Raw genomic sequence first — 19,903 nt, forward strand, 5'->3', positions numbered from 1 at the left:
TATATCAAGTCTTCTGGAAACCCATGTTAAGAAACTTCTATAGACATTCCCGGTCCAATATCTTAGTCACCTTTTCAAAAGATTTCACTGCAGTTTACCAGCCATGATCTACCTGTCATGAATCTATGCTAGCTCTGCTTGAATAACTGTAAATTTTCAAGGTGCTCAGTTACCCTGTCCTTGATTATAGACTTCAACAATTTCCCCACCATAGATGTTAGGCTAACTGGTCTGTAGTTCCCGAGTTTTCTTGTTTTTCCCTTCTTAAAAAGTTGAGTGACATGTGGAATTTTCCAATCCAGAAGGATGACTCCTGTATCTAGGGAGCTCTGAAAGATTATAGTTAGGGGATCTACAACATGCTCCCTACTTCCTTTAACTTGAATGGAAAGTGTCAGATACCAGGAATTTGTCACTCTTTAATTCAATCATGTAAAACATTGATAATGAGGAAACCATTAATCTTATTCAGTGCCTGCCGTCAATCCACTATTAATTTCCTTGAGACTTCCAGCAAGCTATTCCCTTTCCTATTGTAAATATTGAAGCAAACTAATTACTCAATAATGTCTGCAATTTCCCCATGATCATTGATAATATCTCCACTTGCAGTCTTTAGCAGGTCAACATTACTCCTAACCACATGTTTTACCTTTATCAAACTGCTTCTTACTGATTTCAATATCTTTTACTGGTTTAATTTTATAATCCTTTTTCGTAGATCTTTTAAGCTGTATTCTGGTCCTTTACAGGTCTTTGTATCTTTCCTTTTCAGCAGGATCTGTGCCTTTTTGTTTGAATATTCATAAGCCTTTTTATCTCAATTTATTTTCCCTTATAGCTTTAGCTGCCATGGCTTTTTTTTCTGCTAAGTGGATTGGAGAGTGTCCTTCACAGGGGTATTAACTGGTTTTGTATGGTGTTAAATGTTTCTTCATACAGATGTTTCACCCATTAGCAGATATTCGTGGACTGTCTGTCTCATTAAAATTAGTCTTCATGATTCATACTTTTCACTTTCAAACATGATCTTGAATTCAATCCTGATTATTGCAGGTTCCAGGATTTAGATGTTTCAGTAAGAACAGAGAAAATGGTAAAAGAGGGGGTAGTATGGCACTGTTGGTCAAGGACAGTATTATGGTTGCAAAAAAGGACGTTTGAGGACACATCTACTGAGGTAGTTTGGGCTGAGATTAGAAACAGGAAAGGAGAGGTTACCCTGTTGGGAGTTTTCTATAGGCCTCCAAATAGTTCCAGAGATGTAGAGGATAGGATAGCAAAGATGATCCTCGATAAGAGCGAGAGTAACAGGGTAGTTGTTATGGGGGCTTTAACTTTCCAAGTATTGACTGGGAATACTATAGTGCAAGTACTTTAAATGGTCAGCCGCTGTCCAATGTGTGCAGGAGCATTTCCTGACCCAGTATGTAGACAGGCCAACAAGGGGCAAAGCCACATTAGATTCAGTAGTGGATAATGAACCCAGCCAAATGTTAGATTTGGAGGTAGGTGAGCACTTTGATGATAGTGACCACAATTCGGTTATGTTTACGTCAGTGATAGAAAGGGATAAGTATATACCACAGCGCAAAGGTTATCGCTGGGGGAAAGGCAATTATGATGCAATTAGGCAAGATTTAGGATGCATAGGATGGACACAATTGAAATGTGGAGCTTATTCAAGGCCCAGTAACTGCGGGTCCTTGAAAAGTATGTGTCAGCAGGGACGAAGCTGTCAAGCACAGGGGCCGTGATTTACTAAGGAAGCTGAATCTCTTGTTAAGAGGAAGAAGACAACTTATGTTAGGATGACATGTGATGGCTCATTTCAGGCACTTGAGAGTTTAAGTTAGCCAGGAAGGACCTAAAGAGAGAGCTAAGAGCCAGGAGGGGACATGAGAAGCCGTTGGCAGATAGGATGGATATCCAGAATAAAAGAATGACTAGAGTAAAATTAGGGCCAATCAAGCATAGTAGTGGGAAGTTGTGCGTGGAGTCAGAGGAGATAGGGGAAATGCTAAATGAATACTTTTCACCAGTATTCACACTAGATAAAGACAATGTGGTCAAGGAGAATACTGAGATGTACACTACTAGACTAGATGGGATGCAGGTGCCTAAGGAGGAGGTGTTAGCAATTCTGGAAAATGTAAAAATAGATAAGTCCCTGGGTCTGATGGGATTTATCCTAGGATTCTCTGGGAAGCCAGGGAGGAGATTGCCGAGCCTTTGGCTTCAATCTTTATGTCGTCATTGTCTACAGGAATAATGCCAGAAGACTAGATGATAGCAAATGTTGTTTCCTTGTTCAAGGAGGGGAGTAGAGACAACCCTGATAATTATAGACCTGTAAGCCTTACTTCAGTTGTGGGTAAAGTGTTGGAAAGGGTTATAAGAAATCGGGTTTATAATCATCGGAAAAGGGGATAGTCAACATTATTTTTTGAAGGGTCATGCGTCATAAAACTTAGTTCTTTGAGAAAGTGGCCAAGCAGGTGGATGAGGGCAAAGCGGTTGATGCGGTATATGGATTTCAGTAACGCATTTGATAAGGTTCCCCATGGTAAGCTATTGCACAAAATATGGAGGCATGGGATTGAGGGTGATTTAGTGGTTTGGATCAGAAATTGGCAAGCGGAAATAAGACAGAGGGTGATGGTTAATGGGAAATATACATCATGAAGTTCAGTTACTTGTGGGGTACCGCAAGGATCTGTTTTGGATTCACTATTGCTTGTCATTTTTATCAGTGATTTGGATGAAAGTATACTAGATGAGTTAGTAAGTTTGCGGATGACTTTAAGGTTGACAGAGCTGTGAAGTGACGAATCATGTTGTAGGTTACAGAGGAACATAGATAAGCTGCAGAGCTGGGTTGAGAGGCGGCAAAGTGTGAGGTAATTCACTTTGGAAGGAGTAACAGAAATGCAGAGCACTGGGCTAATGGTAAGTTTCTTGGTAGTGTAGAGGAGCAGAGAAATCTCTGTGTCTAAGTACATAGATCCCTGAAAGTTGCCACCCAGGTTGATAGGGTTGTTAAGAATGCATACAGTGTGTTAGCTTTTATTGGTAGAGGGATTAAGTTTCAAAACCATGAAATCATGGTGCAGCTATACAAAACTCTGGTGCAGCCACATTTGGAGTGCTGCCTACAGATCCGATCACTGCACTCTAGGCAGGATGTGGAAACTCTGGAAAGAGTTCAGAGGAGACTTACTAGGACGTCGCCTGGTACGAAGGGAAGGTTACGAGAAAAGGTTGAGGGACCTGAGACTATTTTTGTTGGAGAGAAGATGATTGCGAGATGACTTAATTGAGACATATAAGACAATCAGAGGATTAGATCGGTTGGACAGTGAGAGCCTTTTCCCGAGGATGGTGATGGCTAGCACGAGGGGACATAGCTTTAAATTGAGGAGTGATAGATACAGGACAGATGTCAGAGGTAGTTTCTTTACTCAGAGTAGAAGGGGCGTGGAACGCACTGCCTGCAACAGTAGTAGACTCGCCAACTGTATGGGCATTTAAATGGTCATTGGATAGGCATTTGGATGAGAATGCAATAACATAACTTAGATGGTCTTCAGTTTGGTTCCACAGGATGGCACAACATCAAGAGCCGAAGGGCCTGTACTGCGCTGTAATGTTCTGTATTCAAAATCATAATCACTATTTCTTAATTGTTCACACATTAGGCAACTCATTTAATCCAGCTCATTACAAAATCCAACATTCTGTATCCCTTTCTTGCAACGAAGACATACTGCTGTAAGAGATCCCAGACACAGTCCAGAAATTCACTACTTTCTGGAAGGTGCTTGTCTGGCTCCCAATCTATATTCAAGTTCAAATCCCCCATTGATACTACTCTGGCTTTCCTACACATCTAATTTGTGCAGTAATACAATCTAGCACTTCAGAGCTGATGCAAGGGGTCTGTACAAAGGCCTGTTAGTTTTAGATATAACAGAAATTCATCAAAAAACTCAGATCTGACAGCATCTGTGGAGAAAAATCAGAGTTAACATTTCAGTTCCAGAGACTTCAGAAAGGATCACTGAATCCGAAACATTAACTGATTTCTCTCCACAGATACTGCCAGACATGCTGAGTTTTTCTAGCAATTTGTTTCTGATTTCCAGCAGCTGCAGTTCTTTTGTTTTTTTTATATTAGTTTTAGATCCTTTGCTGTTCCACCGTTCCATCCATACAGTCTCCACTGAATGCTTTCCCCCTCATTGTATCCTCCCTTACCACTGAAGTAACTTTGTTTTTCACCAAATGCTATTCCACCTCCTCTGCCATTTTCCCCATCTGGTAAACCTTATAACCTGGCATATTTAGTTCCCAATCCCTACTAGCTTGCAGCCATGTCACACTGATGGCTACTGTATCATAATGTGCAATTCGAATTTATGTCTGCAGCTCATTTAATTTATTCCTTACACTTCACACATTTGTATATACAATTTTTAGTTGGGTCATACAGTGCAACTTGACCCTCAGCAATGATGTTTTACTCAACTCATTATTTCCCACTTCAGGTTTAATCGCTATACTTATAGTTTTGTCATTCCCTTCCATTGCTGACTTTTTTTCCTCGTCTATCATGTTATTTGATTTTGAAACTGTATTGACTTCCCCTAACCCTTCCACCCATTTACTAGTTAGAAGAAAGTGAGATTAGAGTCATGAGTGTGGTGCTGGAAAAGTACAGCAGATTCCTGATAAAGGGTTTATGCCCAAAACATCAATTCTCCTGCTTTTTGGATGCTGCCTGATCTGCTGTGCTTTTCCAGCACCACACTCTCAACACCCATTTACAAGTTACCTGGAAGTAATGGAGTGCATCCTATGGAATAAATGAACTTACTGCAGAAATAGTGGACGTATTGGTTGTGATCTTCCAAAGTTCCCCAGATTCTAGAAAGATCCGCAAGAACAGGAAAACTGCAAATCTAATGCCCCATCCAAGAAAGAACAGAGAACAATAAACTTGTTCTATCATTTAATAAGATATGGGTTCTCTTCTTCCCTGCCTCCCTCAACTCTTCTGTCTGCCAAACATCTACTCAGTTCAGCATACACTCAACAATCCAGTCTCCACTGCTGTTAGGGTAGAGAATTCCAAAGATGAGTGATCGAGAGAAGACTCAATCTTAAATGGGAGACTCTTTATTTTGAAACTATAATCCCCAGTTCTAAATGCTTCCACAGGGAGAAACATTCTTTGAACATCTACCTGGTTAACTAATGTCTGAATTTTATTCTTCTTTTAAACATCAAAGAGAATAGGCCTAACTGCCAGAAACCGGGAGATAATGGACTTGAACGTGTGGTTGGGGAACTGGTGCAGGAAGCAAGGTTTCAAGTTCTTGGATCACTGGGGTATATTTTATGGTAACCATAAATTCTACAAGAGAGACGGCTTGCACCTTAATAGAACAGGGATCGGCATTCTGGCAGGCAGGTTTTCTGCTGCAACACCGCTACATTTAAACTAAGTAGCGGGGGGGAGGGGACAAGCTGGATGTTTAAAAAGGAAATTGAAGGGGTAGTTAGAACAAGAAAGACAACTGTATCAAGGAGGCAGAAAACTGGAAAGGGCATCATGCTGTAAAGTTGAGTGAAATAAGGGTTGAGGGGAAGGGTGAGAGCAGTAACAAATTAAAAATTCTATATATGAATGCACGAAGCATTAGACACAAGGTGGATGAGCTTGAGGCTCTTTTGGAAATTGGCAGATACGATATTGTGGGGATAACTGAGACGTGGCTTCATGGGGACAGGGCCTGAGAAATGAATATTCAAGGCTACACGTGTTATCGTAAGGATAGACTGACGGGCAGAGGGGGTGGGGTGGCCTTGTTGGTAAGGGAGGATATTCAGTCCCTTGCGCGGGCGGACCTAGAGTCAGGGGATGTAGAGTCAGTGTGGATAGAGCTTCGAAACACTAAGGGTAAAAAGACCCTCATGGGAGTCATCTACAGGCCCCCAAACAGTAGTCTGGATGTTGGAGGTAAGTTGAATCAGGAGCTGAAATTGGCTTGTCGCAAAGATGTTACTACAGTTGTTATGGGGGATTTTAACATGCAGGTAGACTGGGAGAATCAGGATGGTATCGGGCCTCAAGAAAGAGACTTTGTAGAGTGCCTCAGAGATGGATTTTCAGAGCAGCTGGTGCTGGAGCCGACCAGGGATAAGGCGATTCTGGATCTGGTATTGTGTAACGAACCAGAATTGGTCAGTGACCTCGAAGTGAAGGAGCCATTGGGAAGTAGTGACCATAATACAATAAGCTTCAATCTGCAATTTGAGAGGGAGTGGGTACAATCTGAAGTGACAATATTTCAGTTGAATAAAGGGAAATATGGAGCTATGAGGGAGCAACTGGCCAAAGTTCAATGGTTCAATACCTTAACAGGAAAGACCGTGGAGGAACAATGGCGGATATTTCTGTGTATAATGCAGAAGATGCAGGATCAGTTCATTCCTAAAAGGAAGAAAGATCCCAGGAGGAGACATGGGCGGCCGTGGCTGACGAGGGAAGTAAAGAAACATATAAGGTTAAAAGAGAAAAAGTATAACTTAGCGAAGATAAGCGGGAAAACGGAGGACTGGGAAGCTTTTAAAGAACAGCGGATTAGTAAGAAGGAAATACGCAGAGAAAAAATGAGGTACGAAGGTAAACTGGCCAGGAATATAAAGGAGGATAGTAAAAGCTTTTTTAGGTATGTCCAAGGCAAAAAAATGGTTAGGACAAAAATTGGGCCCTTGAAGACAGAAACAGGGGAATATATTACTGGGAACAAAGAAATGGCAGAGGAAGTAAATGGGTACTTCAGATCTGTGTTCACTGGGGAAGACACAAGCAATCTCCCTGAGGTAACAGTGGCTGAAGGACCTGAACTTAAGGGAATTTCTATTTGCCAGGATTTGGTGTTGGAGAGACTGTTAGGTCTGAAGGTTGATAAGTCTCCGGGACCTGATGGCCTGCATCCCAGGGTACTGAAGGAGGTGGCTCGGGAAATCGTGGATGCGCTGGTGATTATTTTCCAGAGTTCAATAGAATCGGGGTTGGTTCCTGAGGATTGGAGGGCGGCTAATGTTGTGCCACTTTTTAAGAAGGGTGGGCGGGAGAAAGCAGGAAATTATAGACCAGTTAGTCTGACCTCAGTGGTGGGAAAGATGCTGGAGTCTATTATAAAGGATGAAATTACGGCACATCTGGATAATAGTAACAGGATAGGACAGAGTCAGCATGGATTTATGAAGGGGAAATCATGCTTGACTAATCTTCTTGAATTTTTTGAGGATGTAACTCGGAAGATGGACGAGGGAGATCCAGTGGATGTACTGTACCTGGACTTTCAGAAAGCTTTTGATAAAGTCCCACACAAGAGGTTAGTGAGTAAAATTAGGGCGCACGGGATTGGGGGCAAAGTACTAGATTGGATAGAGAATTGGTTGGCTAATAGGAAACAAAGGGTAGTGATTAACGGCTCCATTTCGAAATGGCAGGCAGTGACCAGTGGGGTACCGCAGGGATCCGTGCTGGGACCGCAGCTTTTTACAATATATGTAAATGACATAGAAGATGGTATCAGCAATAACATTAGCAAATTTGCTGATGACACAAAGCTAGGTGGTAGGGTGAAATGTGATGAGGATGTTAGGGGATTACAGGGTGACCTGGACAAGTTAGGTGAGTGGGCAGATGCATGGCAGATGCAGTTTAATGTGGATAAATGTCTGGTTATCCACTTTGGTGGCAAGAACAGGAAGGCAGATTACTACCTCAATGGTATCAAATTAGGTAAAGGGGCTGTTCAGAGAGATCTGGGTGTTCTTGTCCACCAGTCAATGAAGGCAAGCATGCAGGTACAGCAGGTCGTGAAGAAGGCTAATAGCATGCTGGCCTTCATAACAAGAGGGATTGAGTATAGAAGCAAAGAGGTGCTTCTGCAGCTCTACAGGGCCCTGGTGAGACCACACCTGGAGTACTGTGTACAGTTCTGGTCTCCAAATTTGAGGAAAGACATTCTGGCTATTGAGGGAGTGCAGCGTAGGTTCACGAGGTCAATTCCTGGAATGGCAAGATTGCCTTACACGGAAAGACTGAAGCGACTGGGCTTGTATACCCTTGAGTTTAGAAGACTGAGAGGGGATCTGATTGAAACATATAGGCTTATGAAAGGACTGGACACTCTGGCAGGAGGGAACATATTTCCGTTGATGGGGGAGTGCCGAACCAGAGGACACAACTTAAAAATACGGGGTAGACCATTTAGGACAGAGATGAGGAGAAACTACTTCACCCAGAGAGTGGTGGCTGTGTGGAATGCTCTGCCCCAGAGGGCAGTGGAGGCCCAGTCTCTGGATTCTTTTAAGAAAGAATTGGATAGAGCTCTTAAAGATAGTGGAGTCAAGGGGTATGGAGATAAGGCTGGAACAGGATACTGATTAGGAATGATCAGCCATGATCATATTGAATGGCGGTGCAGGCTCGAAGGGCAGAATGGCCTACTCCTGCATCTATTGTCTATTGTCTATTGCTCAAACAAAGAGCTCATCCCAGGAATGAGTGTAGTGAACGTTCCCTGAACTGCCTCCAATACAAGTATATCCATCCTTACAAGGTGGCTAAAACAGCATATACTACTCCAGGTACATTCTCACCAATACCTTACATGCAGGAGCCTACATTTATGCTCAATTTCTCTTGCAAAAAAAAGGGCCACCACTCTGTTGATTTTGAAGGAGTAGCTTTACTACTTGCCAACTTGTGTGCTTCATGTTTGAGGACACCCAGATCACACTGAACTGTAACATTCTGTGGTCTCTATGTGGATTTAAAAATATTCTGCCTTTTCTTCCCACCAAAACAGATAACCATATATTTAACTCACGGCCAAAGTCTTGTACAAATCACCCATCTGCATTCTAACATGTACACTCTGCCTGCTTCACAAGGTATTTTTCCACTCATCTTTACACCATCAGGAAATATGACTATCATACACTCAACTACTGCCTATAAAGGTGACACATAAATTTGTGCAAACTCAGAAGCTGAGCTTTTTTTTAGATTAGATTAGATTAGATTACTTACAGTATGGAAACAGGCCCTTCGGCCCAACAAGTCCACACCGCCCTGCCAAAGCGCAACCCACTCATTCACCTGACCTGCACATCTTTGGACTGTGGGAGGAAACTGGAGCACCCAGAGGAAACCCACGCAGACACGTGGAGAACGTGCAAACTCCACACAGTTAGTCGCCTGAGGCGGGAATTGAACCCGGATCTCTGGCGCTGTGAGGCAGCAGTGCTTACCACTGTGCCACCATGCCGCCCACAAACCATCTTCCCCTCGTTCATGAAGACACAAGGGGAAAGGGCCTTCAACTAAAAACGCAGAAAACAAACTTTTCTATCAGCATTTTTCTGCTGCATTACACTGCCCCTAATCATCATGATCCATGGCAATTCACAGGACAAAGTGGATCAATTCTCATTCCTTGTAAGCCTTCTTTCAGCAAGGCAGACATCAACAATGAAACTCAATATCACCTCCAGTGTGTCACCTCAGTCTTCTGCCAACTGAGGAAAAGCAAGTTTGATGACAAAGACTTCAAACCTGGCACCAAGCTTGGGGTTTACAGGGCTACAATGTCACCTAAAGCTCTCCTATATGCATCAGAGATATGGACAATGTACAACAGATACCTCAAATACCTGTACAAATATCAACAAGTTTCACTTCCAGAAATACTCTGGCAAGATAGGTGCTCCAATGTCAGTTTTCTCTCTCAGGTCTACAGACCAGCATCAAGACACTGGTTCAGGCCAATCGGTGGCATTGGATAGGCCACATTATCCATATCCTGATACAAATTCCTGAAGCAAGCAATTAACAAGAGGCCAGTGGCGGAAATGGAGCACTCTCACCAATTTATGGGAATGTCTTATCAAAGACTGCTCAAACTGTAAAGCATCTACAAAACAGCAACCAAAGAGCATTTGATAGGTCCAAATGATGTTCAAGCACAAATAGGAGTAGGTGAAAAACCAAACATCACACCCAAGTGCTTCATCAAAACTACCTGCCCACCAGTGACTCAATGTGCAAGTCTAGCATTGGACTGTTTTAATCACTTCAAGACCAACAACTCTTGATGGAAGAATGCCATCTTGGAACCCAAGGGAGTGCCAAAGAAAAAGGGGAGATTAGTGTACAGCCATTATCCTATGTGAATAGTTAAAATTGCAGCACTGATCCTTCTGCTGCGCTAATCACTGTTTTTCCAACCTGAAAATGGCCCATTTATTCCAAACCGTTGTTTCCTGTTAGTTACCCTGTCCTCTATCCATTCCAATACAATAACCCCAGAATCAAGAGGTTTATAATGTATCTTATAAAGTAACACTTTATGAAGTACCTTTTGTCTTTGGAAATACAAAATCACTACAAATACTTGTTTCACTTTTTCTACCCTACTTGCTACATCCTCAAAAGACTGATTATTACACACTACTTAACATTCACAAAACCACGTTGACATGACTTAGGTACCTTATGAGTTTCTGAATGTCCTGGTGCCAATTGTTTTCTTTTGGATTCAGCCATTTTTCCAAAACAGGCGTTAGACTAACTAGCCTACAGTCTGCTTTCTGTCTGTGCTGTCATATTTGCAGTTTTCCACACCATTAGAACACTTCCAAAAATCTAACAAAGTTTTGAACGTTACAGCCAGCAGCCATTTCCTCTAACACCCGTGGATACAGGCCACCTGGTCCAGAGTGCTTGTGAGCCTTTAGTCCCATTAGTTTACCGAATATTTGTTCTCTCGTGACGATGAATGCTTTATGTTTCTTCCTCCCAATCATGTTTTGATTTTCAACTCTTTAAAGGTTGCAACTCAGTGCCAAGTGGGAACCAGTGGATGCAGTGTCTTTCGATTTTAAACAAACTTTTAACTAGAGGTCACAATGGAATATTACTAAATATTAGGACCCATACATTTGGGGATAGAAAACAATTGAATACATTGACAAAAAGATTTTCAGCTTTGTAGGTTGTAACAACTGAAATATTCAAAGGATCAGCTCTCAGGCCTCAACAATTTACAATCCATATCAATGCATTAAATGACAGCATAATGTACCAAAGCTTGCTGTTGATAGCAAGTTAAATGGGAAATTAAACAGTGAGAAGGAAACAAAGAGGCTGCAAACAGATTAGGACAGATTAGGGAGTGATCAAGAGTGTGACAGAATATAAGTGAAGAACATAAAATTACCCATGTCAGTCGGAAAAATAGTAAAACACTCTGTCTCAAATAGAGATAGATTAATAAAGTTTGGGATTTGGAAGGATTCTGTGCTCTTATATACAAATCATGAAGTTCAGTAAGAATTCGGAAAGCAAATAGTACACTTTTATTATTGAAAAATTAACCCAATTTATTGTAATAATATATAGAGCTTTCGTGAGACTACACCTGACGTACTGTGTACATTTCTGCCTCCTGGTCAGAGAAATATTCACTCCAGAGATAATGTAACAAAGGTTGACTGACTGACTGACTCATGCAATGTAGGCACTGCTCTTTGAGGGAGTGTGCAAAAAGACTCAGCACATATGCCCTGGAAGTTTACAAAATAAGTGGACATGCTAAACCTTAGTAAATCATTGAGGGGTTTGACTGAGTCAACACAGAGACTGTTTATCATTACTCAGGGAGTTGGAATTAGGGTCAGACTCAAAGAAAGGATTGACCATTTAGGACTGAGATGAGAAGACGTTTTCGTTCAATCGATCATATTCCTTTAGCATATTCTACCCAGAAAACTGTGGGATGCTCAGTGATCGAGTAAACTCAATCAGAGATCAATAGAATTGTGATATGAGCAATGTAGGAAGATGCAGAAAAATGATGTCAATGCAAACCATCAGCCATGATCCCACTAAGTGGGGGTAAGCTCAAGGCCAATTTCTATTCATCTTCCTCTATTCTTCTCAATGCCCTCCAAGCTCTATCTTCTCCAGTGAGCATCTAGTCATCTCAATCACTCCAAATGACCAGTTCTACATTTTAACCAATCTCTGGATAAAGGCATGTTTCCTAAATTAAGTACACCAAATTGCCATTATCTGTGAAGGTGAGGTGCATAGACTTCCCATGGATAACAGCAAATATGGACAGAGCTACCATATAATTTTATCATGAGGACTGAACAATCAGACTGGATGCATCTATGAGAAAGAAACATAGAATGTGGGATCAATTTCACACGTACACAGATCCACAGGGGGAGAATCCGGACATAAAGCTCAAATTCTGCATTTACAAGCCATAGCAGAAACCATTGCCACTTCTACTCAATTAGACCTTCCATAAATTTAAAACAGTAAATGTAAAATCTAAGAATTCTCATTTTAAAATGTTGACTCCAGTTTTATTTATATGCTTAATTACACAGACCATGGTCCATTTTTCTATTGTGCTCAACAGAACCTCACAAATAGATCTAAAGACCAATAGTTATAATGGTAATTTTTTTCTTGTATTTCAGTGCCCAGACAGTACATAATTTCTGATTACTGCACATGCTTTGGCTCTTCTTACAGCCAACCTGAACTGTCATATTCCTTTCTTAGAATATCTATACATTATTGCAAGATTCTTTACGTTCTGATACCTCCTCAGCCAACAACAAGGCAAGACCAGATGTCAAGCTTCTTCATCTTTTTCCAATTTAACAAGTCATAGAGCATGCACCACATCTTTGAACCAATTTTCATCAGTACAATAAATCAATCTGATAACATTGCATGTCATAGATTTGTGGATAATAAACATAACACTGGATGTAACTCAAAGCACGTGTAAAAACTGGAGTAAATTAAGTGTATGGAGCACTATGAGAAATAAAAATTCAAACTGAATGAAAAATAAAGTATCAGTATCTCAACTCTGGCATAATAGATAAATGACTAGGCAGATTTCAACACTGTAAAACATTTGCTGTCAAAAATCAATTAGGTAAAGCAATTCCAAGATTTTTTTAAGCATTTCAAATAAAAACTCCATAATCCTGCACATTTTAGAATAATAAGTTAGCATTCAAGAACTGCAGCAATCTATTAATGTAATAGAAAACTTCCCCTGAAATGTTATGCTATCAAAATCCAATGGTACACAATTAAACTTCATTCAGAGTAATTGAATTGGAGAAGGAAGAGGAGCCACTGTCTAATTCTTCCATAACCTATGGCAATCCACTAAGAACTAAAGTCTCGACTGCAAACTGTTCTTTCAAGATAGGCTAATATAAGAGATAGCACAAAAACAAAGTGACCAATTTATAATGTTGATAAACTTCTCAATTGCTTAACTAACTTGAAATAAATTATCAATGAAATAGCAAAACAAGGCCAAACTGTGAATCAATGCAATACACTGCCATATTGCAATTTGTTCAATTATCAAAAAAAATGCAATTAAGTCATCCATGCAAATTAGAAAAACTTTATTGGTAATCTTAAGCATAGAATGAAAGGAAATCTAAGGACGAGTCCAGTTTTCGAGAGAGGTCGTGGAACTGAAACGTTAACTCTTTTCACCACAAATGCTACCTGACCAGCTGAGAGTTGCCCTGGGTTATGTTCTCAAAATGATAAATCTTTCAGAAAACAAAGCATCTTGGAAAATTGTTTCAACAAGTTACGTCTAAAAGTACCTTTAGCCTTTTGACCAATTCATCGTTGGAAATTTTGTCGGTAATTTCCTTAACACCAGGAGGGTAGATTATGATCTTTCCATCTGCAGATTTCGATTGTGGGAAAGCCATCTCCTTGAGTTTTCCCTTTCTGTAGATCACTACTGGCCTCTGCTGGTTAGACACAAGTTTAAAATGTTACTCTCAGTTTTTCCCCTTTCTAATCCTTGCTCAATTAAAAAAAATGTCAAGGTATAAGACGGCAGACCAATGTGACCGATCTTGTTCATTAGGTCGCGGAATAGAAAGAGCCAAAAGACTCTGAAAAAGATGTCTCTGAAGTCTTGAAGCCGCAACATGTTTTCCCGTCACTTTATTGACGGGGTCGGGGGTTGCAGAGAGAGAGCAGAAACGGCCACAAACTCCTCTTAATCGGCTTGCATTTTGCCCAAACACGGAGCAGGTATGATGCAGGAGCTATCCGGCCGCCCGCCAACCTCACATCGCCACAAAAAGTTGTCGCGCACGGGCCTGTAATCTCAGGCCTCGGCATCAGAACAGCAGTAGTGGTATGATGGAGAGGAGCGGCCAAACCTCGGGCCGGTTATTTACAACTTCATGGCAGGCAGGCAGGCAGTGAGGGGGGACGGGCGCGAATCCGGGAAACACTCAGTCCTATCCCGCCATAAATTACAAAGACTCGGGGAACAGGCCGCGGCCCCGAGTTCAGACTCGCCGCCGCTTCATTCAGCGACTCATTTTATTTCTGCAACTTCGCATCTGGGGCACGGGATTTTATTTTGTTTTTCTTCGTTTTACTTGTTTATTTTTTTTTTAAAGCCCCGATCCAGTCGGGCCCCGGCCTTCCCTCCCCCTCCTCCTCCTCTCACTGTCCCGCTCGAGTTCTGAAATACTGTATCTCAGCCAGCGGGCGGGCGGGAGGCTGAGCCCGCGGCCTGCAGCTAGTCTCCCGCCCCGGGTGCCGCGGACCCTCGCAGCGGCGCTCACCTCATGAATCCCGGCGGCTCTCTCTCAGGTGTCCAGCAAAGCGGGAGTTTCACACAGTCGCACCGAGTGGCGGCAGCAGGACGGCGCCGGGAAACAACGGACAGAGCGGCCACAACACGCCACAGGCACCGGAGAGAGACAGCGCCTCCTGGTCAGGAGGAGCACCAACACGTTGTGGGCGGGCGCTAGCGCCACCTTCCCCCGGAGGAGTGGACACACACGCGCCGACCGCGACACAGCGCCACCTACCCAGGAGGAGATTCCTTTTGTGACTTTTGACATCTCGCCCATAGGAAGTGCGCAATGGTGTTTGACAATCTTCGGACCAGGATGAGCCAAGCCATTTATCTGCACCGATAGAGCGGTTGTCTCAAAAGCAAAATACCTTGGTTGATAGAAAATCTAAATTGAAAATTTAAAACTAGGTTCGAAATCTTCAGCAGATCCAGCAGCATTCTGGAGAAAGAAGCAGAGTTATTGGTCTGACCAAAGGTCATCAATCTAAGTGGTTTGTTTCGTCTCCACAAAATCTGACAGTCTTTTTCACACTCCCAGTTTCTGTTTGACCTTGAAAATATTCTCATTCCAGTGTCCCCATCCTGTACGCAGCACTAAAAGAGAGTTACATTTTCAGAGAGACCTGCACCCTATTGGAGCACTTTATGATTTTAGATTTACAGCATCCACAATATTTTTCTTTTATTTATAGGTCTATTGTTTACTTAACGTGAATGGACACTCTCCATTTCAGCAACAGAGACCAGGGTTCAGAACATGTTGAGAGTAAGAGATCAATAGATATGCAGTAACATATTCTTTGAGAATTGAGCTAACCAATCCACAGTCCCCCTTATCATGAGAGCAGACTATCTAAAGTTGCTGGAACTATTGTTTAGATGAGCGAGGGCATATGCCAAAAACTGGAACAAAGGGCAATGCAGCACAGTTTCAGGTCCTTCGGCCCTCCAAGCCTGTGCCGCCACATTTTGCCTTCCATGCTAAACCTGTCTTCACTTACGGGATCCATATCCCTCTATTCCCTTCTTATTCATGTATTCATCCAGGTGCTTTGTGAATGCTGCTGTTGTGTCTGCTTCCATCTACTCCTCTGTCAATGTGTTTCAGGCTTTGTGTGAAAAACTTGATTCGCACAACTTCCCCTCTCGCACCTTGAATCTGTGTCCCCTAGTAATTGACCCCGACACCCTGATAAAAAGCTTCATACTTTCCACTCTATCCATGCCATTCACAATCTTATATACTTCTATTAGTTTCCCCCCTCAACCTCCTAGATTCCAGTGAAAACAAACCCAGTCTATCCATCTTTTCTTCATAGCTAAAATCCCCCACACTAGGCAACATCCTGAAGAAGGGCTTATGCCCGAAACGTCGATTCTCCTGTTCCTTGGATGCTGCCTGACCTGCTGCGCTTTTCCAGCAACACATTTTCAGCCAACATCCTGGTAAACCTTTTCTCTACTCTCTCGTAAGCATTCACATCCTTCTAAGTAGTGTGGTGAACCAGAACTGTATGCAAAATTCCAAGTGTGGCCTAATTAGAGTTCTATTAAACTGAATCATAACTTGGTTATTCTTATATTCAATGCCCCTTCCAATGAAGGCAACAATGCCATAAGCCTTTTTACTCCCTTATCTACCTATGCTGCCACCTTCAGTGATCTATGGGCCTGCACACCCAGATCCCTTTGCATATCAATACTTCTCAGGGCTCTGCCATTCACTGTGTAATTTCCACCTGTGCTTTACCTTCCAAAATGCATCACCTCACATTTATCCGGATTAACATTTTTCTGCCCATACCTCCAACTGATTTATATCCTGCTGTATCCTCTGATAATCCTCCTCACTATTCTCAACTCCACCAATCTTTGTATCATCTGCAAACTTACTAATTACCCCAGCTGTGTTTTCCTCCAAATCATTTATGTTCGATCACGAACAGACCCAGAGGTCCCAGCACTGATCCCTGTGGAACACCACTAGTCATGACCCTCCATTCTGAAAAGCATCCTTGCACTGTTACCCTCTGTATCTTATGACTAAGCCAGTTTTGTATCCAGCTTGCCAGTTCACCCCAGATACCGTCAGACTTTATCTTTTGTACCAGTCTGCCATGAGGAACCTTGTCAAAGTCCACGTAGACAACATCAACCGCTTTTCCCTTATCAATCATTTTTGTCACCTCAAAAAACTCTTTCACGTTAGTGAGGCACAACCTTCCCCACACAAAACAATGCTGTCTATCGCTAATAAGTCCATTTGCTTCTAAGTGCATATGGATCTTGTCCCGAGAAGCTTTTCCAACAATTTCCCTACCACTGATGAGAAACTCACAGGGCTGTAAATTCCTGGATTATCCCTGCTGACCTTCTTAAACAATGGGACAACATTGGCTGTTTTCCAGTCCTCTGGGACCTCACCAGTGGCCATGAGGATACAACGATGTATGTCAATGCTCCAGCAATTTGTTCTCTTGCTTCCCTCAATATCCTGGGATAAGTCCCATTGGGATCTGGGGATTTATCTACCTTTGTACTTTTAAGACAGATAATACCTCTTCCCTTTTAATAGCAACTTGTCTTAGAAACTCAACACTCGCTTCTCTGAGATCATCCTCCACCAATTCCTTCCCTTTAGTGAATACCAACACCAAGTATTCATTTAGGACCTCACCTACCTCTTCTGGCTCCATACATAGATTCCCTCTTTTGTCCTAGAGTGGGCCAACTCTTTCCCTGGCAACCCTCTTGGGTTTTTCATATGCATAAAAAGCCTTGAGTTTCTCCTTAATCCTGTTTGTTAATGTCTTTTCATGCCTTCTTTTTGTCATTCTACTTCCTTGTTTAAGTTCTTTCCTACTTTCCTTAAATACTTCAAGGGATTCATCAGTTCCCATCCTATGCTTCCTTTTTCTTTCCAACCAAGGGCATAACATCCCTAGTCATCCAAGGTTCACATAATTTACCATACCTTTCTTTCATTCTCAGAGGACCGTGCCACACCTGAATGCTTATCAACTGCTGTTTAAAATACTCTCACATGTCTGATGTAGATTTACCCTCAAACAGCTACCTCCAATCAAAATTATCCAATTCCTGCTTAATATTCTTGTAGTTCATCTTCCCCCAGTTTTACACCTTCACCTGAGGACTGCTGTTATCCCTATCCGTGAGTATTATGGTCACTACTCCTGAAAAGCTCCCTCACTGAAACTTCAGGAGTATATTGCCAAGGTCAAATACAAACTGGACATGTGTGAGTGATGATCTCTCTCATTGTGGTTAAGAATCTGGACATCTTAGAATCAGAGAATTGTTACAGCACAGAAGGAAACCATTGGATATTATGTTGGTACCAGCTCTTCAACTGAGCAATTTACCTCATGCCATTCCTTTGCCTTTGTACTGCCTGCACATTCTCCCTTTTTACTTAACAGTCTAATCTACTTTAAAATGTCTCAATTTTAACTTGCCTTCACCACTGCCTTGGGCATGACAATCTAGATTATAACTACTCATTGCATGAAAGCACTTATGTTCACATCACCATTGTTTCTTTGGTCCATTGCCTTAAATCTGCATCTGCTTGTCCTCGATCCTATAAATAGGAATAGTTTTTCTCTATCCAGGCCCCTCATACAAGTTTAACATAGTCCCCATGCTCTTGAATACCAAGGCCCTATTTAAAAGTTCAGGATACTTTATGAAGCACTCTCTCAATCTGTCTTGCCACCTTCAGTAACTTACGTGCATGTGCACCCAACTCCTCTGCTCCTGCAGCCTCTTTAGAAGTTTACTCTTTTAATGTCTCCCTATGTTCTTCCCACCTAATAAATTACTTCACACTTCGCTCCATTGAACTTAACTTGCCTTTTATCTGTTCATCCTACAATTTTTCCTATAAAATACCCTCCTCAGAATACACAATTCTTTCAACTTTCTATCATGCACACAATTTGTGCCCAATATTCCATTGAGATATATTATAAAGACAGTCATAGTTACAGTCTGAGGTAAGCTATTTTGGATTGAGATGTGGATAAATTTCTTCACCAGAGTGATGAGCCTGTGGAATTCTCTGTCTGAGACAGTGGTTGATGCCAAAACATTCAATGTTTTCAAGAAGACGTTCTTAGGACTAAAGGGATGAAAGGGTATGGGGAAAAGTGAGAACAGGCACATCAGGGACATTAAAATGATCAAACTGTAAAATCTGCATGTAATCATAGTGAACCTATGGTAAAAGTAGAATATGAATTAAATTGTAGATCCTCCCTGATAATACTGAATGACGGAACAGACTCGAAGAACTGAATAGCTTGGTCCTGCTCCTATTTTCTATGTTAAGACCAAGGGTCCCAAAAAATCCATCAAAGTCTACTCTTGCTTCTTACCAATCAGCCAAGTTTTTATCCATGTTGATACTATCCCTTTTATTCTATGAAAAATAACTTCACACACATGTCTGTTTTACAACATCAAATGCCCCTTTGAAGCCTATGTACACCACATCCACATCACTAACTCCATGAAACACCTCTATTACCTCTACAAAAGTCCCCAGCAACTTTGTATAACACAATTTGCCCTCAACAGTTCTGGACTGGTTTTCCTTAATTAATCCACATTCGCCCAAGTGACTATTTTATCCCAAATTATTGTTTCCTCACCATCATAGTTAAATTAGAATAGAATGGTGCTGGAAAAGATGAAGGTATGGTAAATTATGTGAACCTTGAAATTAAAAAAAATCAACTGATTCTTTACATTGATGCAGAACTCTCTGTTCAGTTGGACTCGAACATATCACAATCCCTTAAGGAAAGGTATGTTCAAAGAAATATGTTTGATCACAAGTCCGTCAAGCAGTGGTCTGCAGGTGATGTCCTCAAGATCCTCAAGGAAAAAAAAGATAGCAAATCCTGCCGGATAGATCCCTGAACAGACAAGGTCAATTTCCCCATTCTTCATCATCAAAACAAAAACCAACATTCAGCTTGGCTAGTAGAGAGAATTCCCTCACTGTAGATCCTTAAATCAACACACAGATTGGGTTTCCAACAGATCCATGCCTTAAAACCGTAAGATATATCAGCAGAATTAGACCATTCAGTCTATAAGTCTGATCTGTCATTCGATCATAATTGATC

General features: G+C 41.7%; 1 protein-coding gene across 7 annotated transcripts in view; it reads right to left on the reverse strand.

Moving 5' to 3' along the window:
* The window catches only part of pds5a (PDS5 cohesin associated factor A), a 224,731-nt gene extending 209,868 nt beyond the window's left edge, over positions 1–14,863 (reverse strand). For 6 of the 7 annotated variants that reach the window (XM_072567821.1, XM_072567818.1, XM_072567820.1 and 3 more), the window contains exons 1-2: positions 14,734–14,860; positions 13,747–13,899 (exon numbers count right to left, since the gene is read on the reverse strand). In XM_072567821.1, coding sequence (XP_072423922.1) covers positions 13,747–13,857 — 111 coding nt within the window. In that variant the 5' untranslated portion in view covers positions 13,858–13,899; positions 14,734–14,860. Of the gene's footprint in view, positions 1–13,746; positions 13,900–14,733 lie in introns of all 7 variants that reach the window. The other variant, XM_072567817.1, reaches the window with a different exon arrangement.
* Positions 14,864–19,903: the final 5,040 nt, after the last annotated feature.

Source organism: Chiloscyllium punctatum, chromosome 1 (genome assembly GCF_047496795.1).
Source record: "Chiloscyllium punctatum isolate Juve2018m chromosome 1, sChiPun1.3, whole genome shotgun sequence".
In the NCBI taxonomy this organism is placed as follows: domain Eukaryota; kingdom Metazoa; phylum Chordata; class Chondrichthyes; order Orectolobiformes; family Hemiscylliidae; genus Chiloscyllium; species Chiloscyllium punctatum.